The sequence below is a fragment of the Microcaecilia unicolor genome, unplaced genomic scaffold, assembly GCF_901765095.1.
Source record: "Microcaecilia unicolor unplaced genomic scaffold, aMicUni1.1, whole genome shotgun sequence".
NCBI lineage: Eukaryota > Metazoa > Chordata > Amphibia > Gymnophiona > Siphonopidae > Microcaecilia > Microcaecilia unicolor.
Window position 1 is genome coordinate 1 of NW_021963122.1, and position 27882 is coordinate 27882.

General features: G+C 44.9%; 1 protein-coding gene across 1 annotated transcript in view; it reads right to left on the reverse strand.

Annotated features, from left to right (window-relative positions):
- Positions 1 to 1057: 1057 nt before the first annotated feature.
- LOC115458963 (rab11 family-interacting protein 1-like) overlaps positions 1058 to 27882 on the reverse strand; it is a gene marked incomplete at its 3' end in the record, with an annotated part of 51839 nt that continues 25014 nt past the window's right edge. The window contains exons 2-5 of the mRNA XM_030188819.1: positions 23135 to 23589; positions 13180 to 14188; positions 8835 to 10796; positions 1058 to 1166 (exon numbers count right to left, since the gene is read on the reverse strand). Of these exons, the coding sequence (XP_030044679.1) occupies positions 1058 to 1166; positions 8835 to 10796; positions 13180 to 14188; positions 23135 to 23589 (3535 nt within the window). The remainder of the gene's footprint in view (positions 1167 to 8834; positions 10797 to 13179; positions 14189 to 23134; positions 23590 to 27882) is intronic.

Below are 27882 nucleotides of genomic sequence, written 5' to 3' on the forward strand. Positions count from 1 at the left end.
ACACCAGCTCTGAGCTGGCGTTAGGGTTAAGACTCCCTCTGTTCCTGTCTCCCACCCCCTGTCCGAAGTCAGGCAGCCCGGGCTGTCACTTACCATCAGTCCTGGGGGGGGGGGGGGGGGGGGGTCCAGTGGACCCCTGGACCCTTCAAAGCAAGGCCCTGGTGGCCTAGTGCCTCCTCCCCAAGCCAGTGACACAGGGGGCTGGTGGTCCTGCGGACCTCCAGCCCCCTACCCCATGCACTCATAGGGGGGCTGGAGGACCCGTGAATCTCCAGTCCCCCAACCTACCAACACCCCCCCCAAAAAAAAAAAAATCCCTGGTGGCCCAGTGGCCAACCCTATCCCCAACCCCCACCCGCCCTGGTCTAGTGGTCTTCTCTCCCACCTGTACCTCATTGTTCGACAGAGTAGGGAGTAGCAGTCCCTCTCTTCCAGCGCGCCTCCAAAATGGTGCCTTTTGGAGGCTGCGCTGGAAGAGGAAGGAGTGCTACTCCCTACTCTGTCGAACAATGAGGTAAGGGTGGGAGAGGAGACCGCTAGACAATCAGGGCGGGTGGGGGGTGGGGATAGGGTTGGCCACTGGGCCACCAGGGATTTTTGGGGTGTCAAGGGAGGGGGGCTAGAGATCCACCAGACCTCCAGCCCCTCCCCCCCCATGCGTGGGGGGCTTGAGGGGGGCACTAGGCCACCGGGGCTTTTGATTTTGAGGGGTCAAGGACCTATAGGTCCTGTGTTTGACAGGTCCGGCCTTTTGACAGCACAGACCTGTCAAACAAGTGCGGCCGGATTGTGCCTGAGTGCATGCTCAGGCACAATCCTCCTACACTTCCCCTGATGATCAACGCTATTAATGCACTTAAATTTGCATTTTATTGGCGTTGATCATTGGTGAGTTAATTCCCCACGCTGTTCTGGCACTATTTTAAGGGTGCTGTTTCTGAACAGAACAGGGAATTGATCATCGGGGCATAGATGTACTATTCTGCCATAGCCATGATTTGCCTTACCAATGCATATTCATGTGTTACCCTTTACTTTATTTCAGGATGGAGCATACCTTTGCATTGAACTCAATTATATTTTCTTGATTTTTGCCCAATGTCCCAAAGCTTGATGTGGTTGAGGTTCTGGTCTGCGTGGTATTCATGGGTTTCACTGGATGAGGTCTGAAATAAACAGTAAGCATTAATATAATGAGTTCCATTCATTCACTAAAGCAGTCAATATTATTAGGTGGAACACAGAAACCAGATATCCCTCATTAAGGGACTAATGCTCAAACCAGGGGTGCTAAAAGCCACAATGCAAACCCAATAGTACAACAGCACAGAAAAAACACCTAACCAATGCTCAAAGCAAATGACATTCAAATTATATGCATGGGGGAGCACAGAGATCTACACTATTGGGAGGAGACTTGATCTGCCGGGAAGATCTGAGAACGGTGTCCGATGTCATTTTTTTGCATAATTGTGGCCGCAGGTGCATGCCTGAAGGGGCACACCAGGCCCCTTGGGAGCCCTTTAGGACCCAGAGAGCTAGGGCCTGACTTACCATCGATAAAGGTATGTACTTTTGTTTATTACTGTTCATTGGATAATGGGCCACACAGAGCTAAGGTGAAGTCCAGATTATCATCTAAATATGGCTAGCACCCCATGAGTGGCAGGTCCTATAGATAAACATGTCACAGTGCTTATGACTATTTGTTTGGCTTCAGGTCCCTCCTTGAGTTCAGGGGATAGGCCTACCCCCATCTCCACCTGCTACTTCTTTGGTCACCCAGCTTGGAGGTCCTTTTTCAGAGGGTTTGGCCACTGCTGGGTTAGTATCACCTCAAGACTCGGTGAGCCTTCAGGAATCTACAGTTCCTATGCTCTTGGTGGTGAATTGCCCTAATTTTTCATAACCTGATTCTGATACTCCTAGAGATGTTTCCCTGGTTGATATATGGAATGCTGTTTCAGGGACTGAAAATTGGTTGAGAACGTCTATTCTCTTATGTGAATTTTCATGACAAACTGTGGACAAATTGAATGATTTTGAGTCAAGAGTTCTGACCGTTAAACGGAATCAGGTTTTAGCTACATCACAAATTAAAACTTTGCAAATGACTTGCATGTCAGCAATTAAGCACAGTCTTAATTCACAGATGACTGGATAACTTGGAAAATTCATTGAGAGCTAGAAATTTAAATTTGTTGAATTTCCGTACTGTAGATTAACGGCACCTTTGATGTTTTTGGGGAAATGCTTAAAGGAAGTTTTGCATATTGAGGCAGAAAATATTACCATATTAATTTGTTACTATGTGTATATTGTAAGAGCACGAATGAGGCACAAGGAAATGTTGACTCTAAATTTAACAGAATTCTCAAATCCTTCTCAGTTATTTCCTCTAGAGCTACACTCCTAGTTGCCTTTGGTTGTGAACAGGAAAAAAAAGCTCAGATACTTAAAACTTTACTTTTCTAAGAAAGAAGAGAAATTATATAGGCAAAGTATCCGTATTTTTCCCAATGCCACTAGAGCCACTTAAGTGATGTGGAAACAGTTTCTGGATTATAAATTACGTGTTCTAGCTCTAGGAGCAACGTTCTTTTTCAGATTTCCACGTACATGTTTCATTTCATATGAGGAAAAGAATTTTGTTTTGTTTGATCCATCTCAATTAGAAACATTTCTGTTAGGGAGAAAAGTACTGGTAGTAATTAGGCCTTATTTCAGTGAAATGGACTGTGGATAGTTATGCCTAGATTTCTTTTTGTTTTTCCTATTGTATCTTCTCCAATCCCCCGGTGGACTGTTTTTATTTCTTATTTTGTGTTTTGCAATTAAAATGAACAAAATTACAATACAAGAATTATATGTGTGGATAGTGCATGCTATTAACTGAAAGGAATGGGAGGAGTGTGCCTGGTGCATATCCACAAATGTTTTACGCTAAGCGCGGCTCTTGTGCGCATGTTCAGACTGAACCTGAAATGCAAACACATATCACTGCTGTTCTTCTGCACCTTTATATATGAACTTTTAAAAAATTGGTTTGCACTTAAATTTTTGAAAGGCTCCTATTTAAATGCAGAAAAAACATGCGCAGATTTGCGCTTTCACTTTTGCTCAGACTTGCACATGTTTTTTCTCACTATCAGCACAAGCTTCCTTATGCTTCCAAAAGAAGACAAAGTGGACAGTTTAAATGTGAGAAATTGACAACACATCCTCTCCCCAAATCCCTCCATGCTGTGCCCCTAAGCCGGCAGTACATTTTTGGCATTATAGATCGCCATTTGCTTTGGGCATTGCTTCACTGCCCTCTAAGCACTGTGAAGGAATACTAACTGACCTCTCATTTGCATTCTTTTAAATGCATTTCAATAAAATTTGCAGCAATGTTTAGCGCATACGTTAATATCAGCCCTTTAAGCATTTTGTGGAAAATAACTGAGTTCGATTCCCACTTCAGGCACAGGCAGCTCCTTGTGACTTTGGGCAAGTCACTTAACCCTCCATTGCCCCATGTAAGCCACATTGAGCCTGCCATAAGTGGGAAAGCGCGGGGTACAAATGTAACAATACATAAATAAATAAATAACGAGTGTGCAAATGAAGTCCTAAACACTTCTTAGTGTGTTAGTTTTGAGTACTGGCCTCTAAACTTGGAAAAGATTAATTCTATGGTATTCATTGGTTATTGGCGAGATTGAAAGAAGCTGGTCTCTAAAATTAGAAGTATACCACTACCATGACAACAATTGCTTGCCTGAGGAAAGCTAGATCTCTGCAACATGCCAATAAACTGCTAATGTCAGAGCAGAATTGCATGCTTAAAAAAAAATTAGCAAGGGTTAATCCTGTTTGCAAAGGTTGTTGCATTATTATATCCCCAATGGGGTTGGCTGGCAATTATCCTTTAGGATTTCAACCTGAGCCAAGAGGTGTGGTAGCCAAAAGATCAAGGGACCATCCTCAGCTTGTGATTCAGATAAAAAGGTAAATGAATTAGGAGGTCTCCTAAGTTAAGACCTCTTGGTGAAGATCACACAGGTCCATCTCACTCAGCATCTGGTGTTTGACAGTGGTGAGAATGGGGGTATGCACAGAAGAGTCCATTTACCCTATACGTTTTGAGAAGGAACATCAAGAAAAAATAGGCGATACATTTCTAATCAGTTCATAGTCTACTTCAATATGCAGAAATAAGTCAACCAAAATTTAGCAGACCAACCACACTATTTTTAGATATTAAGAAATTATTATGAAAATATGTACTAGTACATTATTGAAATTGCAGCCAACATTTTCAAGGGCATTAAACACTGGAATGTTCTTATATATATATAAAAAAAAAAAACCTACAGCCATATTGTCATTTTTTTCACATTTATACCTGAGAATTTAAAATGTCACAGTGCCTGTGTTTCTGACTGGCTTTATTTCAGAGTTATTTTCTGCTTGTTTTTATCTAATGCAGATCAGATTCCGCAGCTAATTAGTACTGATATAAGCAGTTAGAGGCAGCAATAAGTTGTGCACATTTGCATGTATATGGCTCTTAACTGCTTACCCTTCATTCCTTTCTCAATCTAATCTTAATTGTAATTTCTAGTACCTGATGGAGGCTGCAATAATCCTTCAAAGTAATAGGCAAGTATTGAATTATCAGACAGAATGCAAACCTCACATCTAATAAGCCTGTTCTATAGCTGTTTTAAAGGCCCTTTGTCATGCCGTAGTTTGAAATACAAGTTACATTTTGCCATTTGCTGCAGTGATGAAAATGAACATGCATACTTAAGTGCAATTGGATTGTTTGTGATTCTTATAGTCTAACTGCAGCACAAACACAGGGGGCAAGAAATCCTGTTTTAGATAATGAGAACGAGCCCTCTTTTATAAAAGGATAATAACACTTCAAGGTTTATATGATGTGCTGCCATGATTAGTTTGTTGGTAGCTAGAGGCAGGGGCTCCTTTTTGGTTAGAGAGGCCAAACAAACCAATTTCCAGGCTGCCCCCCTCCCCAAGCTCTCTAGTTGCTGATGCTGTATTGGGCAAAATATTATTCCATTCAGCTGACAATGGCTACAGGTGCTAGAATTAGACTCGAATCCAGGTGTGGAGCTAGGGTTGCTGGCAGCCTTCCTTAGGCCTGCTGCTGCCACTACGCTACTTCTGACTGGGCAAAATAATTGCAGTGTGAAACCTTCACTCTACAGGCTTGTAGTCCAGAAATGCTATGACTCTCCCCCTTGGCAACTTCCTCTTGGGACTGGCAAGACATGCAACGCTGGAGCATGGGCCTGACGTCACTGCCACTTTAAGATCAGTGTGGAGTCCCGTCTCGTCTCCCCACCCCCCTCCTTTTTAGGCTGTAAATCCATGCAATGTACTGGGGTTTGTGAGCATACAGTCACTGTACTGGATGATGTCACCTTCATGATTTGGATAGGTTGGGGGGAGTGTGAAGAGGAGGAAGAAGCACACAGGGAGAGAAGGGGAGGAAAGTAGGGGTTTTCATCATTTGAAGTCACACGATTCTTGCAGTTGTCTGGGTCTTGCTGTGTTTAAGTAAATGGAACAGACATTTCAGCCATCATGCTGTGACTTTCTTCATGGAGTCACATAAATTGTTACAGTTCTAAAACAGGGTCATATTGGATAAATGTTTGAGAAGAGGCACTGTTGCTACCTTCCAGAAACTATGCTATTAATTTTCTTGTTGGCAGTGCAGTTGAGCACAAAAAAGAAAAGGTTTAAAACTTGATCCTTGCTACCACAAGGGATTGAGTGATGGGAATTATGCATCATAAGAGAACCACAACCTTATTTTCGAAGCAGTTTTCATGTTCTGTCTCTGGCAAAATAAAGTCCCAAAAGGATGGTGGGAACAAAGTACTGAAAATTTAATGACTGAAACATTAAACATATTTTTTTTATTCTTCACACAAACCTCGGGGCCAACAAGTTGCATCTACAACCCCAGCCTTTTATTTTCAAGTTTTAAGGTAGATTCCCCATGTCAACCAAAAATGTACATGGACAGTAGCTGAACTACTCAAGCTAACTGCATAAAAGAAAAGGAAGCCTTTACAGATACTACAAAGCTTGTTACCCCGAGTTCTAGCAGAAACACATGAAAAACCAGTGACAGCATCAAAAGTGCAGCAGTAACCCTCTGTCAACTTTAACCCAAAAATGACCATAGGCTGGCAGAACACAATCAAAGAAAATTAAAGTGCCAGAGAAAATGCTTTTGCACCAACAGAAGTGCGGCTAATTTACTGACAGCTATTTAAAAATAAATAAATAAATAAATAAATAAAACCAACTGTGCCTTTTCCACTTATTATGAATCATTAATTCTATCAGTCTTCTGATATTGTAAGAAATTGTAATGAGGTATAAATATGCCTGATTATCCGAAAGGCTGGAAATTTAAGATGGAAAGGAATTCCAAAGTATGTTTACTGGAACTTACTATACCACCTTTACTAACATTTTACCATGGCTTGATTATTGTGATAGTCTATACTGTGGTCTGCCTTCATTAAAGTGTCTCCAACAGATTCAAGACATTGCAGCTAGGAAAAAGTGACAAGAATGTAAAGGTGGAAAGAGTATCAGCCCTGTATGAAGCCCCTTCACTGACTGCCTGTGATGTTACTCAATTTAAAAGCTTTAACTTGTATATTTGACCTTTATCTGAGCAAGGGTCAGGGTACTTAAAGGAATGTCTGAGATATCGCTAGGAACAAATTAAGGTCAGTAATTATGATACGATACAATAGGTACTTATAGACCGCCAACTCCCAGTAAACTGGTTCGAAGCGGGTTACAAGCAACAAAAATGAAAATACAAACAAGAAGAGTTTTCTAACCTTTACAAAAATACAGATAAGTTAGCACTGTTCTAAAGTTTAATAGGTAAAGAATAACAAAATTGAACAGCCTGCTATACAAAAGTTGACTGCAAAAAGCTTTTATATTTAATTCCACAGTAGGATGGAAAATAAATAGGTCCCTGCCCTAGAGGTGGCAGATAATAATGGAAAAGAAAAAAAAAATAAAAACCAGCCTTCAAAAAGCTTTTAAACCCAACAAGCCAACCTAAAAGAAACTCGGGTTTTTATAGGAAATCAATGCAGTCCTATCAGACACGCCGTGATGTGGTCAAACCACCTCTCCTCAAATATCAGCTTTGCTACAGTGTTTTACAAGATCTGTAATCTAGCTATAGAGGAAGCAGATAAAAGGTTATATAAGCCATTACAATAATATAAATAGGATAAAATTATAGACTGAACCAAAATAGCAAAATGTTTTTCAGTAAACACTGCACGAATAAGTTGATGTAATTTAAAAATTGAGGCACTCTTCCTAATTCCTTTATTTAAAAAAAAAAAAAAAAAAAAGAGAGAGAGACTAAGCAGATAAAGATGAGGTACAGAGCTTTCTCCGTCTCTCCAGTTACAAACTTTTTGCTTAAGGATTAGCAAACTATATAATCTTCAAACAGGAACTTAAAACTGGATCATCTGCTCCAGTGTATCCAGAGTACCAGGATTAGAATTCTAATGGATATAAGATTATAGTTGGCATCAATGCTTCAGACAGATTTATGTAGGCAAAGAGATAGCTGCTATAGTAATATGCTTCCAAAATAACCTATTTTATAACACTACCAGATGAATACATGTCACTGTGCAATGCTGTGTATTCAGGTACAATATGTCCCTTCTTTAGAGAGCTCACCATCTAACTGGGAACCTGAAGTTTGCTTGCATCATTTTTAGTTAAATACTTATATATTTATTTATTACAGGTCTATAGAGCTCTGTGCATTTCTGGTCATTACATAATGTTGCAGCCTGCTAGGGGTAGTACTGACATTCATGTGGCCTTCTGTGTATAAAGGTTGCCCACCCATGCTCTAACCACTAGGCCACTTCCTCTTCATGTGATAATGATATTTAAGTGCAGAATGCATTGTGACATGAATGTATTACCTATGTTATATTGTACTATATTTTGATGCTGGGTGGGAAAGATTTTATGATTTGAAATTTTAGAATAGATGTTAGGATATTAAAAGTTAATGAGGGATAATGTTTATGTATTGATGTATCAGGCTCTGGACATTATGTCTTACATGCTTTGCCATCAGCAATATCACGGCTAGCAAGCAAAAGATTCAGTTCACTTCAGGAACTCACTGGACAAATTTCCCTCTCCACCGACCAGTTAACTTTTGTCCAGACAATGGAGTTGTTCAGATATAAGATAATTTGTTAAGTATGGGAGAGGCAAGAGACATGCCGAGTGTGGGGTGAGAATTTAACCAGAAAGCACTGAAATTCTACACTATCCAGTATAACCAGTCAAGTCTGGTCAGAAAAGCTGTCCTAAAGTTAGCCAGAAGAGGATAGCGATTTTCAATGGCTCTATTTAACTGGAGAAGTTTTTTTTTGAGATTTCTGGTTAAATGTTAACTAAGTTATCTGGTTAGTTTAGTTAATTTTGATTTGATATATTGCCCTTCAGGCAAATCAGAGCAGTGTACAATTACAAATACAATAAAAATGAAAAGGGGAAAGAAACTCCAATTCAATGACAGGGAAGAGGGAAGGAAAAAAAAAAATCACACTGCTATAAGGGATTATTTTGGTTAGCATTTGTTAAAAAGTGGTCTACTATCTGTTCCCTTCTCCCTGTAACCATGAAATCTCACAGAACAGCATTATGGGGCATCAGTAAGGAGGAGAAAACAGATGCTGATTGGAGATGAAATAATCTGACAAAGGAGATACGGTTTTGGAACTAAGTTCTCTCACCTGTGCTTGGCAGACACCATCCCATCACTCTGCCGAGTCTGGATTGGATGTGTCTCAGAGGGTGAAACCCATGCCTGCAGAAGTTTCTTCTTGCCAGTGTTTTCAGCCTTATCAGAACTCTCTGCTGTTGGACTTTTCGAAGACTCTGTTCTGTAACTGTGGTTTGTGTTAGAAGGAAGCTGTGAACCGGAAGACGAGGAGAGAGCAGAAGGACTAGAAAAGGAGCGATCAGACAGAAAGGGGTTAGATTTGTTTTGGGAGTTATTTTTATGCACATCAAATCCATCACTTTTGCTGCTTTCTGTTATGTCATTAATCCCCATTAACTGATCTGATTTTTGCTGGTTTGACTTGTTTGGATAAGATACCTGTTTATTGTCCTCAGAAGCTACATTTTGGTTTGCTTTATTGGCTCTAAATTGGTCACTTTGCTTCTCACTCAGGTATGTCCTAGATTTTGGATGCCATGTTTCTTCAGAGAGAATGTGATTTGAGCTCTCCATTTGATCAACAGAATAGGGTCTATTTGAAGGATGTTCTTCAGAAACTTCTTCCTCCTTGCTTCTGTCCATCAGCCACTCATCTTCTGGTCTCTCTGGGATTACTGGAAGCTCATCTCCCCTGAACAAGTCTTTACTAAAATCAGCCTTACTTTGGGAACCTTTGTCATCATCATCCGTATTATGGCTTTCAAGTGTGGATGCATCTAATAGAACAGGTGTTTTTTCTGGTTCACTCTCAAGTTTAAGAGGACTTTCTTTGTGTACCACAGACTTCAATGCAGAGACTGTCGAGTCAGTCAGAAAGGACTCTGATGTTAAAGAAACACTATTTGTTGAACAGTTAGATTCAATTTTATTTAGTTTTCTTGGCATTGGCTTTGGCGGTACAGGTTTAGATTCTATTTCTGTAATAGATCCTTCCTTCGTTCCTTCCTTCATGGGCTGGGTTTGAACCCTTGCAGCTGCTTTGGGTGGCTCTTTGTGAAGTAATTGGTTATTTGTTGTCTGCTCTTCTGATTTGCTCCTTACATCATGAACTCCTGGGGTAATCACATCAGCCAAACCTGTGACAGCTCCCTGTTTGTTTGATGCCATCTCATTTAAGAAAAACATGCTTTCATTCCTTTCTTGATGGTCCTCATTTGGGCTTGAAATGGCTTCATGTTTATTTAAAAGAATCAAAGTTGAATCTAACTGATGAATAAATTCTCTCTCTTTCAGCGACTCATCCACTTTGGTTGGGACAAACATTTCTTTGTCTTCACTGTTAGTTCTGATTTTAGAAGAATTCAAAGATGTGATTTTGGTTTTAGAGGAGGAGGTATTAAGGGTATAAACCTCATCACATTTTGAAGAAAACAATCTATTTCCCAGGAATGATTTGACAGTTTGGCCTTCATGAGATTTCTCTTTATGTTGATCAGGTAGGCTTCTATCCTGCAATTCAGCATCCAATGCCTGCAAAGAGTTCAAGTTTTCTTTTTTACCTTTTATCTCACCCAGAAGGGATTCCACCGAGCTCTTAGCATTTATGCTTTGTTCAGTAAATGGGGTAACAATTTGCACTTCTTTAGTTTCATTGGGTTTCTTAGTAATCATCATTTTCTCCCAAGAGCTGAAAGGCTTTTCAGAATGTGAATTAGAGATATCATCACTAGTAGAACTGTTATTATTTAAAGGCTCATTTTGGGGCTCAGACAGTCCTGAATTAGTGAGGCTCTCTTTTGAGGAGGGTAAGCTTTTGCCATGAAAAGACCAAGAAAGAGATGTATTCAGAGGAGTAAGAGTGAAGGGCTGAGTCGAAAGATTTTCCAAGTCTTGTGTATTTATCCCCTTTCCCAGCTTAGGGGTGAGAGAAAAAGGGTCATCAGGATCATTAGAAAGAGAGAAAGAAAACTCAGATAAAGGAGAAGCAGAAGTAAGCCTGGCTTTGGTTTCATCCTCTGAAGACACGTCCAGTCTGCAAAGAGGACAAAATAAAATCTAAAGGTCAGTTGCTTCAGAAAGCACAATCTCCCAAGTATTTTAAAGATTATTTGCCTAAACAATTCTCATACATATATACCCATTTGTGTCCAAATGTTACAATGAAAAATAAAAAAAAAAGTGTGACATGGTAAAACTGAATTGTTTGACACCTATACTAAAAATTTGCAGCTTTGGATAGCAACTGTCCATTATTATATTACTAAACTATAACCAAAACATGCCAAGAGTAAATGTCATTGCACCTTAGTGCTTTCTCGATGGCAACAAAAGACTTGAGAATTAGAATACTTGGAAGGAAAGTCTAGCTTTGAACTTTGGTGCTTGAAGTAGCCAGTCTCCGTTGCAGAAAAAGGAGGCATGAAAATTTAGATGAACAAGCCTAAGGTTACTAGGCTGTAAGGGAGCAGAGCTCAAAACACTTGAATCTCTGGGGATTTCCTGATTTATGACTCATAATTCTAGGTATGAAGCCAAAATCAATCTCCATGTTCCAGGGAAAAACCAAAACAATTGTGCAACATCTTTTTTGATCTCTGTTGCAAACTTTCAGCTACAGTTACTAAGGTGCGCTCCTGCATTAAACACACATTTTACTGCAAGTTTGGTTGGTGGTTGGGAGGCGGGGATAGGGCTGGCCAGACTTATACGGTCTGTGCACTGAAGAGGACAGTACAAATAAAAAAGTAGCACATATGAATTTATCTTCTTGGGCAGACTGGATGGACCGTGCAGGTCTTTTTCTACCATCATCTGCTATGTTACTATGAGGCATATTTTCAAAGCACTTTGGGAGGCTAAGTTCCATAGGTTTCTATGGAACTTTGGGAGGCTAAGTGCTTTGAAAATATGCCTCTATGTTACTATGTTTACTGCAAGTCCTATTTTATGCAATAGAACCTAATTACTTACATAGTTTAATGACATTTTTGAATGTGCTATTAATTCTAGCTATTTCACAATACAAGATTTACTAGAACAGCAAAACAACAACTGATTATCCTGCTTTAAACATAAATAGACAAGTACTTTTTGTGCTGAAAGGTCAGTGTTAACATTAGCTTATTAGTAAAGATGGTAACTGAAGATAAAAAGTACTGATGGTGGTAAACATCTGCAAATAGAAAGAAAGGAAACACAGAAAAAAATAGTTGTAGACAAGGGCTAGCTGTTGATAGAATCATGATACTTTAAAAACATCCTACACCCAAACCACTAGGCCAGCACTGCATAAAAGGTTAGTCATAAAGAAACTTACACAGGGGGTCCACTCTTCCAACACCCCACAGAGCTACTACTTGCACAGAAAAGAGGCTTTGTAAAGCAAGAATGCCTGAGCCAAGATATACACTTGATTGCAAATGGGGAAATTACAAGGTTGATCAAAGAAAACTGTTATGTTAAGCTTAAAAGGAACAAGGTCGGGCAGTCATTCCTTCAAAGTGCCCACCTGCTTAAAAAGCCTCAGCCATCCAAATAATCTCAGATTTATAGAAACATTCTTTGGGGATTTTGTTCCAGCTGCATATTTGAACAATGATATAAATGGGTAACACCTTCTATTTTGACATAAAGTAGAATACTGGTTGATAGTAAAATGGCAAAATTGAAACGTTTTTTAAATATGAGCAATTTTGAAGGACTATGATTTATGTACATACATACAGTACATAAATAATAATTTTCAGACCCCCTGTAGATTTTGCAGGCCTGCAAGCCAGTTTACTAAAGAAACCCTCCCCCCTCCATGGAGTTTCTCCTTTAAAAATCCAGCACTGAGTTGGTACCTTGGGAAGTGTGAACCCTAAATATTGGGAAGTGTCAACTGTTAATGTAAGTATGCACTAACAGTTATCGCATGCTGCATAATTCAGTTCATTACAAGAACCCTCAAGTCCTATCAAGTGTTTGACACTATGGGAGGCCGTTTCTAATAGTCCAAGAAACTGCAAATCATGAAAGCCCTTAGAAGGAAGGTACTATATGCAAATTTACAAAAGGATTACCCATGCAGTTTCTTTTTGAAAATTAATATGACCAAAGTACCTGTTCTAAAAGCATCTGTTTTGTGCCTACTCTTCCTACAGGTGCACAGCAGAGAAAATAGCATAAGTACATTTGAAAACTGAATGCACACGTACTCTTTTCCTCCCTTGTCCTAAAGTCCATACCTCCTTTATCCCACAGCCTTTGCACACATTTGCTGCTCTGTTGAGGGCAACTTTCAACCAACTTTATCAAAATAAAAGGTTGAAAATTCCCTGTTTACTCAAAAAAATCAATCAATCATGAAATAAGACTGCATATGTTTTAGACAAGCAATTCAAAATGTATGATGTGGATATTCAAAGACTGACCTGGGCTTGACAGCTGAGGTTTTTGTGGTCCTTGCTGATGCCAAAGGTGGCTCTGGTTTCTTTTCCTCAGCCAGGTCCTCATCAAATGGATTGAATGGCTTCTTCTTGCTAAACTCATCTTCTCTGGGGGCTAGCTCAGAATCCTTCTTAGGATCGTTAACGGGTTTTTCTCTCTCTTCCAAGGAGACATCAGAAAACGGCCAGTCTTCATTGTTTTTAGCAACATCCTTCTTTCCTGTCACAAGAGATAGCAGAGATGACTTCTTGCTTTCTTTTGTTTCCTTAGGTTCGTTAACAGGTTTTTCTCGCTCTTCCAAGAAGGCTTCAGAAAACGGCCCATCTTCATTGCTTTTAGCAACATCCTTCTTTCCTGTCACAAGAGATAATAGAGAGGACTTCTTGCTCTCTTTTGTTTCCTTAGGAGGATCACCGTTTACAGGAGTGATGCTGTCCTGGGATTCTTCAAGTGCTGGCTTCTGCTTCTCTGGCTTTTTCTCCCCTTTCGTTTCTTTTGGAGGGTTGAAACTTGCAAGTGTATTGCTGCCCCCAGATTCCTCACTGGCCGAAGCCTTGTAGGCTGGCATTGTCATTGATTTGAGGGCATCTTTAGATAATGATCTTGGCACGTTTTTGTCAGCAAGAATGCCTGCAGTTGTGGCCCCTTCTTCCAAGCTTCTGGAAGAGAGATTTTCTGCTGATGCATACACTGGTGTTTTCCTAAAACCCAGAGGTGAACTACTGAGGTTACTGTCCTTTGATAGGGTGTCACTTTTAGGTTCAGTATTCTCCATATAAACATGGTTTCCATTAATGCACAAATTGGATCGTGTGATAGGGTCATTCTTCGACCGAAGGCCACTGAAGAAGGAGAGCCCTTCTTTCTTGGTGTTGCCAGAGGTCATCTGATTCATCTGACTGGGATCTGCACTGATGGTTCTTTTGTGAGACATAATTACTGGAAGATGAGACAACTTTGAAGATCGGCCTTCTGTTTTGTTTTGAAACAGATCTGGAAAAAAGAAATTAAATAGCAAAAACATTGATTTCTATCCTGTTGTCTTAGGCTGTACACACTAAATGACGGAATTTGTGGCACCTAGACAATTTGCTGTATGAGTCTGACACATGTATGCACTAATAAGACAGAAAAAAAGCATTTGAGCATAGAAAAACCATCAAGATGGAAGAATTCTGGGGGTCTTTTACTTAGGTATGCTGGTGTTTTTACTGCGCGCTAAAAATAGGCATGCGCTAAGTGCTAAATACGCCCATAGGAATATATTGGCATCTTTAGCGTTTAACGCGTGACTATTTTTAGCGTGCGCTAAAAACACCAGCACGCCTAAGTAAAAGACCCCCTTCTCATCAGTGCTTCCCTGACAGTTGAAGCATACAAACTTTATAAATCAACAGTACTAAAATTTACTCAGGGACCCACACTAGCCACTAGGGCTGCTGCAAGGGTACTTTGTGCCCTAAGCAATCCTTCAATCTTGTGCCCTCCTCAATTCGTTTTCAGACACCTAGGCCCCTATCCTTCAGATTTTGAAAATTAAGCACAACAATCATAATTACCCCAAAGCACCCCTTTCACAAAAATCCTGTAAAGTGGTGGTTTTTAATTTTAAAGTTGGTTTCACATTATAATAGGGGTGATTGTTGCCTTTCTAAAATAAGTGTGAGTTTGAGAAATTTTATAGGTGCCTCATTGTACAAAGCGCTTTTGTGCCTTTATACAATGGGCTCCTACAATAACCAAGTCGTACACAAAGCCACTCACACAATTCACATCTGCTCCAAAGCAGGAGTAAAATATGTGTGTGTGTGCACTCTGTAAAGTAAATGCATACATCACTGCCCAAATTATACTCCCAGTAACACCTACATGCAGACCACATAAAAGCAGGCAATATTTTCTTGGTGCCTACTTTTTACACATGTATAGGGTATGATACATACCTGTAGCAGTTGTTCTCCGAGGACAGCAGGCTGATTGTTCTCACGACTGGGTGACGTCCGCGGCAGCCCCCACCAACCGGAAAAAGCTTCGCGGGACGGTCGACATGCAGGGCACGCCCACCGCGCATGCGCGGCAGTCTTCCCGCCCGTGTGCGACCGCTCCCGCCAGTTGAATAACTAGCAAAAGATGAAACACACAACTCCAAAGGGGAGGAGGGAGGGTAGGTGAGAACAATCAGCCTGCTGTCCTCGGAGAACAACTGCTACAGGTATGTATCATACCCTTTCTCCGAGGACAAGCAGGCTGCTTGTTCTCACGACTGGGGTATCCCTAGCTCTCAGGCTCACTCAAAACAAGAACCCAGGTCAATTGAACCTCGCAACGGAGAGGGTACAACAGGAATTGACCTACGAAGAACAACTAACTGAGAGTGCAGCCTGACCAGAATAAATGCGGGTCCTGGAGGGTGGAGTTGGATTTACACCCCAAACAGATTCTGCAGCACCGACTGCCCGAACCGACTGTCGCGTCGGGTATCCTGCTGGAGGCAGTAATGTGATGTGAATGTGTGGACAGATGACCACGTCGCAGCCTTGCAAATCTCTGCAATAGTGGCTGACTTCAAGTGGGCCACCGACGCTGCCATGGCTCTAACACTATGAGCCGTGACATGACCCTCAAGAGTCAGCCCAGCCTGGGCGTAAGTGAAGGAAATGCAATCTGCTAGCCAATTAGAGATGGTGCGTTTCCCGACAGCGACCCCTAGCCTGTTAGGGTCGAAAGAAATAAACAATTGGGCGGACTGTCTGTTGGGCTGCGTCCGCTCCAAGTAGAAGGCCAATGCTCTCTTGCAGTCCAATGTGTGCAACTGACGTTCAGCAGGGCGGGTATGCGGCCTGGGGAAGAATGTTGGCAAGACAATTGACTGGTTAAGATGGAACTCCGACACCACCTTCGGCAGGAACTTTGGGTGGGTGCGGAGCACTACTCTGTTGTGATGAAATTTGGTATATGGAGCATGAGCTACTAGGGCTTGAAGCTCACTGACCCTACGAGCTGAAGTAACTGCCACCAAGAAAATGACCTTCCAGGTCAAGTACTTCAGATGGCAGGTATTCAGTGGCTCAAAAGGAGGTTTCATCAGCTGAGTGAGGACGACGTTGAGATCCCATGACACTGTAGGAGGCTTGATAGGGGGCTTTGACAAAAGCAAGCCTCTCATGAATCGAACTACTAAAGGCTCTCCAGAGATGGCTTTACCTTCCACACGATAATGGTAAGCACTAATCGCACTAAGGTGATTCCTTACTGAGTTGGTCTTGAGGCCAGACTCCGATAAGTGCAGAAGGTATTCAAGCAGGTTCTGTGCAGGGCAAGAACGAGGTTCTAGGGCCTTGCTCTCACACCACACGACAAACCTCCTCCACTTGAAAAAGTAACTCTTTTTAGTGGAATCCTTCCTAGAGGCAAGCAAGACCCGGGAGACACCCTCAGACAGACCCAACGCAGTGAAGTCTACGCCCTCAACATCCAGGCTGTGAGAGCCAGAGACTGAAGGTTGGGGTGCAGCAACGCTCCGTCGTTCTGCGAAATGAGAGTTGGAAAACACTCCAATCTCCACGGTTCTTCGGAGGACAACTCCAGAAGAAGAGGGAACCAGATCTGACGGGGCCAAAAGGGCGCAATCAGAATCATGGTGCCGTGGTCTTGCTTGAGCTTCAGTAAGGTCTTCCCCACCAAAGGTATGGGAGGATAAGCATACAGGAGGCCGGTCCCCCAATGGAGGAGAAAGGCATCCGACGCTAGCCTGCCGTGTGCCTGAAGTCTGGAACAGAACAGAGGCAGCTTGTGGTTGGTCTGAGAGGCGAAAAGGTCCACCGAGGGGGTGCCCCACGCTCGGAAGATCTTGCGTACCACTCTGGTATGGAGCGACCACTCGTGCGGTTGCATGACTCTGCTCAGTCTGTCGGCCAGACTGTTGTTTACGCCTGCCAGGTACGTGGCTTGGAGGAGCATGCCGAACCGACACGCCCAACGCCACATCCCGACGGCCTCCTGGCACAGGGGGCGAGATCCGGTGCCCCCCTGCTTGTTGACGTAATACATTGCAACCTGATTGTCTGTCCGAATTTGGATAATTTGGCAGGACAGCCGATCTCTGAAAGCCTTCAGTGCGTTCCAGATCGCTCGGAGCTCCAGGAGGTTGATCTGCAGATCCTTTTCCTGGAGGGACCACAGACCCTGGGTGTGAAGCCCATCGACATGGGCTCCCCACCCCAGGCGAGATGCATCCGTCGTCAGCACTTTCGTGGGCTGCGGAATTTGGAATGGACGTCCCAGGGTCAAATTGGTCCGGATGGTCCACCAGAGCAGTGAAGTGCGGCAACTGGTGGAGAGGCGGATGACATCTTCTAGATTCCCGGTGGCTTGGAACCACTGGGAAGCTAGGGTCCATTGAGCAGATCTCATGTGAAGACGAGCCATGGGAGTCACATGAACTGTGGAGGCCATATGACCCAGAAGTCTCAACATCTGCCGAGCTGTGATCTGCTGAGACGCTCTGGTCTGCGAAGCCAGGGCCAAGAGATTGGTGGCCCTCGCTTCGGGAAGGTAGGCCTGAGCCGTCTGGGAGTTCAGCAGCGCTCCTATGAATTCCAGAGACTGAGTTGGCTGGAGATGGGACTTTGGGTAATTTATCACAAACCCCAGCAGCTCCAGAAGTTGAATAGTGCACCGCATGGACCGGAGGGCTCCTGCCTCCGAGGTGTTCTTGACCAGCCAATCGTCGAGATATGGGAACACGTGCAATCCCAGCTTGCGTAGGTAGGCCGCTACCACCACGAGGCACTTGGTAAACACTCGTGGGGCAGAGGCGAGCCCAAAGGGCAGCACACAATACTGAAAGTGCCGTGCGCCCAGGTGGAATCTGAGATACTGTCTGTGAGCTGGCAGTATCGGTATGTGAGTATATGCGTCCTTTAAATCCAGGGAACATAGCCAATCGTTTTTCTGAATCATTGGCAGAAGGGTGCCCAAGGAAAGCATCCTGAACTTTTCTTTGACCAGGAATTTGTTCAGGCCTCTCAGGTCTAGGATGGGACGCATCCCCCCTGTTTTCTTTTCCACAAGGAAGTACCTGGAATAGAATCCCTGCCCTTCCTGCCCGGGTGGTACGGGCTCGACCGCATTGGCGCTGAGAAGGGCGGAGAGTTCCTCTGTAAGTACCTGCTTGTGGTGGGAGCTGAAAGACTGAGCTCCCGGAGGACAATTTGGGGGCAGGGAGGCCAAATTCAGGGCGTATCCGCACCGCACTATTTGGAGAACCCACTGGTCGGAGGTTATGAGAGGCCACCTTTGGTGAAAAAATTTTAACCTCCCTCCGACCGGCAGATCGTCCGGTACGGACACTTGTAGGGCGGCTATGTTCCCGTGGATCCAGTCAAAAGCCCGTCCCCGGCTTTTGCTGTGGAGGCGCAGGGGGCTGCTTAGGCGCACGCTGTTGACGAGAACGAGCGCGCTGGGGCTGTCCCTGTGCCTGACGAGGCCTTCGGGCCGGCTGGTTGTACCTACGCTTCGCAAAAGAATAGGGTGCAGCCTGCCGGGCCCGGGAAAAAACGTCCACCTGTGGAGGTGGATGCTGAAGGCGCCCGGTGGGAGAGCTTGTCGAGAGCGGTTTCCCGCTGATGCAGTTGGTCCACCATCTGCTCGACCTTCTCACCGAAAATGTTATCCCCCCGGCAAGGGACGTCGGCCAGTCTCTGCTGGGTGCGGTTGTCCAGGTCAGAGGCACGCAGCCATGAGAGCCTGCGCATCACTATACCTTGGGCCGCAGCACGAGATGCCACGTCACAGGTGTCAAAAATACCCCTGGACAGGAACTTTCTGCACGCCTTCAGCTGCCTGACCACCTCCTGATAAGGCCTGGACTGCTCCGGCGGGAGCTTATCGACCAGGTCCGCCAGCTGTTGCACATTGGTCCGCATGTGGATGCTCATATAGAGCAGGTATGACTGGATGCGGGTCACGAGCATAGAGGATTGGTAGGCCTTCCTCCCAAACGAGTCCAGAGTGCGAGCCTCCCGCCCCGGGGGCGCCGAGGCGGTATCCCTCGAACTCCGTGCCCTCTTGAGAGCAGAATCCACGACCGCTGAGTCATGGGGCAACTGGGGCCGCATGAGCTCTGGGTCAGAGTGGATCCTGTACTGGGACTCTGCTTTCTTGGGAATGGTGGGGTTAGTTAATGGTCGCACCCAGTTCCGAAGCAGCGTCTCCTTCAGGACATTGTGCAGCGGCACCGTGGAGGACTCTCTAGGTGGTGATGGATAGTCGAGGACCTCGAGCATCTCGGCCCTCGGCTCTTCCACAGAGACCACGGGGAAGGGAATGCTGATAGACATATCCCGCACAAAGGAGGCAAAGGAGAGACTCTCAGGAGGTGAGAGCTTCCTCTCCGGTGAAGGCGTGGGGTCCGAGGGGAGGCCCGTAGACTCCTCTGAGGAGAAATATCTCGGGTCCTCCTCTTCCCCCCACGAGTCCTCATCCTCGGTATCGGACATTAGCTCATGTAGCTGAGTCCGGTACCGGGCCCGGCTCGACGTCGAGGCACCAAGGTCTCGGTGTCGTCGAGCGGTGGACTCCCGCGCCGGCGGGGACGGAGCTCCCTCCATCGATGTCGACGGGGACTCCACCTGCGTGGCTGTCGAGACCGGCACCGCAAGCGGCGGCGGTGTCGACGTCCCCGGCGCCGGGCTAGAGCTCGCCGGCGCCACAGTCATCGGCGCCGAGGGCGCAAGCACCCCCGGCGCCGGCACCGCCTGGCGCATCAGCCCTTCCAGGATCCCCGGAAGGATGGCTCTGAGGCACTCGTCCAGGCCCGCTGCCGGAAAAGGCGGTGGGGCCGGTAAGGGTGTCGGTGCCGGAAGCTGCTGGGAGCCAGGAGACGGCACCGAGGTGCCGGAACCCCGACGCGTCGGTACCTCCACAACCGACGGAGACCTCTCCTCTCGACGATGACGCTTCGGCGTCGACTCCTCTTCGGGATGCACCGAGGGCGTCCGGTGACGACGCTTCTTGTCCTTTTTTCGATGCACGTCACCGGCGCCGGATGGCATGGAGGAGGAGGAGGTCGATCCCCCTCGGTCTCGAGGTACCGGGTCAGACAGGGTTCGGTCCCGTGGCTCACGAGCTGAGGGAGTGACCGGGGCCGATTGCCCACGCGGCCTCTCAACCCCACTCTCACCGGCGGACCGGCGGGCCCTGTTCTCCTGGGGTCGCTGCCATCGGTGCCGATGTCTCGGGCATCGATACCGGTACCGAAGAACCGGCCTTCGATACCGATGCCGTCGAGGTCGACGTCGAGGGGCCGGCGCAAGTTCCAAAAAGACGGTCCCGCAGAACTTGCCTCGCAACCTGAGTCCGTTTCCGGAGACCGAGACACAAAGCACACGACTTGAGATTGTGCTCCGGCCCGAGGCACTGGAGGCACCAAGCGTGGGTGTCGGTCTGCGAGATCGGCCGGCCGCAGCGACCACACTTTTTAAAACCACTCGGGACCTTCGAGGACATCGACGGAAAAATCGCGTCGGCGAAGTCAAAGTCGTCAATGGTGGCTAAAATCACACCACGAAAAAATAACGACCGAGCGACCACTAGGCCGCAACGTGGCGTCCCCGCTGGAAGCGAGGGAAAAGGGGAGCGCGTGCTCCACACGCGCAGAGATTTTTTTTTTTTTTTTTTAAACAAACAAGAAGAGGGAAAACCGAACGGTAATCCGAGCGAAGCGGCGATCCGCGTAAACGCGGTCGAAAAATCCGGCGGCTGAAACAGAGAGAGTGGCAGAAGCACAACTCTCTCCAGTCGCGGAAAAAAAGGAACTGGCGGGAGCGGTCGCGCACGGGCGGGAAGACGGCCGCGCATGCGCGGTGGGCGTGCCCTGCGTGTCGACCGTCCCGCGAAGCTTTTTCCGGTTGGTGGGGGCTGCCGCGGACGTCACCCAGTCGTGAGAACAAGCAGCCTGCTTGTCCTCGGAGAAAACCCTGTACGACTTTATAAGAGCATTTTCTGCATGTCATACATGCTTTACAAAATCATCTCCAGCGAGGACAATTTCCAAAAGCTGAGTAATTGGGTGATTTGAAAATTGCCCGCCCTCCCTGCAGGCAAAGCACACACTGATGGCTCTTTGTGTAGTGTCAAGATCTATTGCTTTGCTTTGACTGCAACAACTTCTTGTGGCCCCGGAAGCTATCAGCCCAGGCAACTCTCTAGTCTGCCTAATGGTTAAGCTAGTCATAAGGGGCCAGATTCTATAAATGGTGTTCAAAAATGGGCATCAGAAAAGTTTGGTGCTAAGTGCGATTCTATAAAGAGAGTGAGACCTTTATAAACTCATGCTTAGTGCAAATTCCCGTGCCATAACTTTAGGTGCCAGATTTATGCCTGCTGAAACATAGTGCAAATACTGGCGTCCAAGTTGGGTGTGCTGACCCTCTATCCTTTAACAATGCATGCAACTTTTCTAAACACCCCTAACGTGCCCCTTCCATGGACACACCCCCCTTTCTCTATCTCTGTTAATGGCACTCATATCCTCCCTGTCTCCTCGGCTCGTAACCTTGGAGTCATCTTTGATTCCTCTCTCTCCTTCTCTGCCCATATTCAACAGATCGCCAAAACCTGTCGTTTCTTTATCTACAATATTAGCAAAATTCGCCCCTTCCTTTCTGAATACGCTGCCAGAACCCTTATCCACACCCTTGTCGCCTCTCGCTTGGACTATTGCAATTTACTTCTCACTGGTCTTCCGCTCAGCCATCTCTCTCCTCTCCAATCTGTCCAAAATGCTGCGGCACGACTTGTTTTCCGCCAGAATCGTTATACCCATATTAGCCCGCTCCTCAAGTCACTTCACTGGCTCCCTGTCCGTTTCCGCATTCAGTTTAAACTTCTCGTACTGACCTTTAAATGCATCCACTCTGCAGTCCCCCATTACCTCTCCGCTCTCATCTCTCCCTACATTCCTCCCCGTGAACTCCGCTCACTTGACAAATCTCTCGTCGTCCTCCTCCTCCTCCACTGCTATCTCCAGGCTTCGCTTCTTTTCTCTCGCGGCACCTTATGCCTGGAATAGACTTCCTGGACCTATACGTCTAGCTCCATCTCTACCTGTTTTCAAATCTATGCTGAAAACCCACCTTTTCACTGCTGCTTTTAGCTCCTAGCCACAGTTGCCCTCCCCTTGTCCCTTCCTCCCTTCTCACCCATTACTTCCCTCACCCGTAACTGTCTTGTTTGTCTGTATTACTTAGATTGTAAGCTCTTTTGAGCAGGGACTGTCTCTTTGTATCAGGTGTTCAGCACTGCGTGCGTCTGGTAGCACTATACAAATGCTAATAATAATAATAGGAGCCTGCCTTATAGAATACCACGTAGCCAGATGCACGCAAAATTTTAATGGGTATCAATTAGCATCATTGATTGCTAGCACCCAATTATTGACATTAAATAGATTGTTAGCTAATTAATTGCCTGGGAATCTAGGGGAAAGGGTCTATGTGAGAAGTCTGAAACGGAGCCTATTTTATATAATGGTAGCATAGGTACCTACAGTATGGGCCTTTACAAAGAAACAGACTCCCAGATCCAGCTCTGAAAGTGTGCAAATGCTAACACATACATCTGCACCTGGTCCTAGGCAGGTGAAAGTGTGTATGTACATTTTTTTTAAACATGTGCATATGTTGCAACTTCAATCAAACTATGCCCCCAGGAATGCCTACACAGTATGTGGTACCATCTTGTTGGCATGCATTATTTATATGCCCATACATCACCTTTCCACATGTACAACAGGCTTCACACAGAAAGACATTCATAAAACTCTCCCCAATCAAGCTAAGCAAATAAAATTAATGCTCATCCTATCTTGTGATCTGACTGAAAATAAAAGTAAAGGACTACTGGCCAATCATAACTATAACAGTGCATCCCACTCACCTTCTGATGTTGGAGACAGTGGTACATCATCAAAGCAAGGTTTGAAATCACTTGGTCTCAGTACAGTTTTCTCTGATACAACGGGCCCTGGCTGAAACGTGGGTAGAACAGTCATAGACTGGGAGAGGGTGTTCTTCTGTAGACCAGACTTAGAAAATAAGGTCTTGATCTTGTTTTTCTTCTTCTCCTTCTCTTTCTGTGGAGCGTTTTCCTCATCGCTGTCGGCTGCTGATCGAGTGATACTGGGCACAATGGCTGAGGCAGTGTCAGGCAGACCATCATGTTGCTTCCTCTTGATTTTGTCCTTCAGTTTTCGGAAAGGTGACTGGGACTTCTCTTTCATGGACAAATCAAACATACTTGCTGTCATGTTATTCCTCATAAACTGCACATCTATCTCAACCTGACCCCTTTCTTTTTCCTTCTTCCCTGGCTTTGACTGCAGTTTATACCACCTGTGAAGTGAAAGAAAAAAAAACACAATTTTAGTAGGTCTTAAAAAGCATTTGCAAGTGTTTATGATTATTGCTGAATTGCTTTACTGAGGGCCCCTTTTACAAAGATGTGCTAGCATTTTTAGCACACGCTAACAATAAGCGTGCACTAAACATTAGAGATGCCCATATATTCCTATGGGCGTCTCTAGCATTTAGCATGTGCTAAAAATGCTAGTGCGCCTTTGTAAAAGACCCCCTTGCGTGATAAAGAACTAGAGGACATGAAATGAGGTTGAAGGGGGGCAGACTCAAGAAAAATGTCAGGAAGTACTTTTTCACGGAGAGAGTGGTGGATACTTGTAATGCCCTCCCACGGGAGGTGGTGGAGATGAAAACGGTAACAGAATTAAAAAATGCGTGGGATAAACATAAAGGAATTCTGTTCAGAAGAAATGGATCCTCAGAAGCTTAGAGGAGATTGGGGCCAGTGCTGGGCAGACTTCTACGGTCTGTGCCCTGAAATGGCAGATAAAAATCAAGGTCAGATATACACATAAAGTAGCACATACGAGTTTATCTTGTTGGGCAGACTGGATGGACTGTACAGGTCTTTCTCTGCCGTCATCTACTATGTATGTTATTTTCATCTAGCCTGGCATCCCATTTCCAAATGTGGCCATGCCAGGTCACAATTTTCTGGTTTATAGACTTTTCTAGGAATTTACCCTAGCTGCATTTTACCACATGTTCTGGCAATGAGTTCCTAGCTTAACTATGTGTTGAGTGAAAAATTCTTTTCTCCTATTTATTTAAACATACTAACCCCCCTGTTTACTAAGCCACTCTAGTGGCTGCCGCGCAGCAATGCCGACATAGCTCATTCATTTTGAATGGGCTGTGTTGGCAATAACACAGCAGCCACTAGCGCGGATTCGTAAACTGGGGGGGGGGGTGTAAATTAATAGCCTCATGGCATGCACAATAGTGCTATGTTTTGAAAAAATAAAGAACCAATTTTTTTTGCCCCTTCCACTTCAGTCAAGATTCTATAGACCTCTTATCATATTTCTCCTTCTTGTCAAAGCTGTAATTAAAACCCAAAAGCTAGTGTCACCTGCATAAATATGCTAGTCATCTATCTCTTGGGGAATCAGCTACACTGTTTTACTTGTAAGAAAGGCTTTCTGTGCTTACACTGAGTCTTACCACATGCTTTAGTTGTTTTTCTGCTAGTCAGGTGATGCATGTTCAGAATTATGATATTAAAAGAAAAACACTGGAGAACTATGTTTGTTTAAAACTATTTAAATAAACCTTGGTAATCTTATCAATCCACTGTAGTTACTAGCAAACAGGTGACATCACTCATGTAATATTTACAGAAACTAAGAGGAAGCTAACCCTCCCACTTGGTGGTTACATTCCATAGATAGCTTTGCTAGCTGCAAGAACAGGGAATGCACAAACGAGGAGGAGGAAAAGGAGGAAGAAGAGATGAAGCAGAGAGAAATCCAAAAGAGCAGGAACAATAAGGAAGGAGTTTTATAGAGACATTCTCATGTGGAAAAGAGCTTTTATCAAATTACACCAGAGTTTGAACATGCAAAAGTATACATGGTGATGAGGTGGCACATAATTTTATATAACCTGAATGTAGGCATGTTTAGGGGGCAAAGAATAGGTGCAGTTTTGATGTATACCCGATTTTTAAATAAATTTGTATACTTTAGGCTCTACCATTTACAATTGCACCTGAACAGGTGTAAATGTTGTTTTGATCTAGGCATAAATCACCTGTTATAAAAAAATTACCCTATGTATGAAGGCCACATAGGCTAAAAAGCAGCACCTATTTTAGAATACCACATAGGTGCCTATATGCCTTTATAAAAATGCTAGGGGGAAACTGAAGCCACAAGACAGTTAGTTGTAAAGTGTGTGTATCTTATAAGCTATCAAGCAAATTTAGAAGAGAGAATTCACATATCCAAGTCAGAATGTCAGGAATTCCCATACTATTTTACAAATGTAGAGCCTCTTGTAAAACAGATACAGGACTGCACAACAAAATCCCTCCAAATACAGAGGAAGCTCCATGTGGGGAAACCAATGTAGAACCCCCCTCGCCATAGATCTGGGGAGCTGCCTTCTAATATCACTGCCTCCTCTGTAAAAGGGCCCAATCCGAGTATCAGCACGCCCTTGGGATGCCATCTCTTCCCCATATTTGAGTGATCCCCCCTCCAAAATAAAGAGCCCTCTAGGCATACACCCCATTTGAGATCCACCCCACCCTTGGGCAGCAGTCCAATATGTGACAGTCTCCCCCCAAGCCCAACCCCACGTTCCCTATTTAAATGGACCCGCTGACCTACTCCCTAACTGATTGGGGCTCTCTGGTGTCTAATAAAGAGGCAGAAGCAATGCCCACTCACTCCCATCTGGACACTCAGGCCATCCAAAATGGCTGTCAAGACCTCTAGCAGTAATATCACTGGTACTACCGCCAGGGAGATGAAGCATTCATATATGGACCCATGTTCTGACATGACATTTAGATGTCTTGGCCTCTCTATATGTTTAAATATTGCCTTTTACATATAGGGATACTTCTAAATAAGGGCCTGTGTTGGTACAGTAAAACTCCATTCTTGAAGACACCAACATGCAGGTCATGGAAAGTATACAGCTTCTTGTCACTGTGCAAAATCCTGGGGTAATTTTATTAAAAAGTCTTTTTATAAGCATCAAAACTTTATATGTGAAAAATCCTTTATAACATTACCCCCTAAATTTTAAAGTGTTTCAAATATAAAGGTGCATGCATCGCCAAGGCCTGAAGCTCACTGACTCTACGAGCTGAAGTAACAGCCACCAAGACAACGACCTTCCAGTGACCTTCCAGGTCAAGTACTTCAGATGGCAGGAATTCAGTGGCTCAAAAGGAGCTTTCATCAGCTGGGTGAGACCGACGTTGAGATCCCATGACACTGGTGGAGGCTTGACCGGGGGCTTTGACAAAAGCAAACCTGTCATGAAGCGAACAACTAAAGGCTGTCCAGAGATAGGCTTACCCTCTACACGGCGATGATAAGAACTAATCGCACTAAGGTGAACCCTTACGGATTTGGTCTTGAGACCAGACTCTGGCAAGTGTAGAAGGTATTCAAACAGGGTCTGTGTAGGACAAGAAAGAGGATCTAGGGCCTTGCTGTCACACCAGACGGCAAACCTCCTCCATTTGAAAGAGTAACACCTCTTCGTGGAATCTTTTCTGGAAGCAAGCAAGACTCGGGAGACACCCTCTGAAAGAACCAAGGAGGCAAATTCTAAGCTCTCAACATCCAGGCCGTGAGAGCCAGAGACTGAAGGTTGGGATGTAGAAGCGACCCCTCGTTCTGAGTGATGAGGGTTGGAAAACACTCCAATCTCCACGGTTCTTCGGAGGACAACTCCAGAAGAAGAAGACGGAACCAAATCTGACACGGCTAGAAAGGTGCAATCAGGATCATGGTTCCGCAGTCTTGCTCGAGTTTCAACAAAGTCTTCCCTACTAGAGGTAAGGGAGGATATGCATACAGAAGGCCTGTCCCCCAATGTAGGAAAAAGGCATCTGACCTGAAGCCTGGAACAGAACTGAGGGATCTTGTGATTGATCTGAGTGGCAAAAAGATCCACCGAGGGGGTGCCCCACGCTCCGAAGATCTTGCGGACTACACCCATGTTCAGTGACCACTTGTGAGGTTACATTATCCTGCTCAACTTGTCGGCCAGACTGTTGTTTACGCCTGCCAGATAAGTGGCTTGCAGAAACATGCTGTGACGGCGCACCCAAAGCCACATCTGGACGGCTTCCTGACAGGGCGAGATCCGGTGCCCCCCTGCTTGTTGGTGCAATACATGGCAACTTGATTGTCTGTCTGAATCAATATGATTTGGTTGGACAGCCGGTCTCTGAAAGCCTTCACAGCATTCCAGATCGCTCGCAATTCAAGGAGATTGATCTGAAGACCTTTTTCCTGAAAGGACCAGGCTCCTTGAGTGTGAAGCCCATCTACATGAGCTCCCCACCCCAGGAGGGATGCATCCGTTGTCAGAACTTTTTGTGGCTGAGGAATTTGGAATGGACGTCCCAAGGTCAAATTGGATCGAATCGTCCACCACTGCAGAGAATTCCGAAAGTCGGTGGACAGTTGGAATACATCCTCTAATTCCCCGCAGCTTGGTACCACTGGGAATCTAGGGTCCATTGAGCTGATCTCATGAGTAGGCGTGCCATGGGAGTCACGTGAACTGTGGAGGCCATGTGGC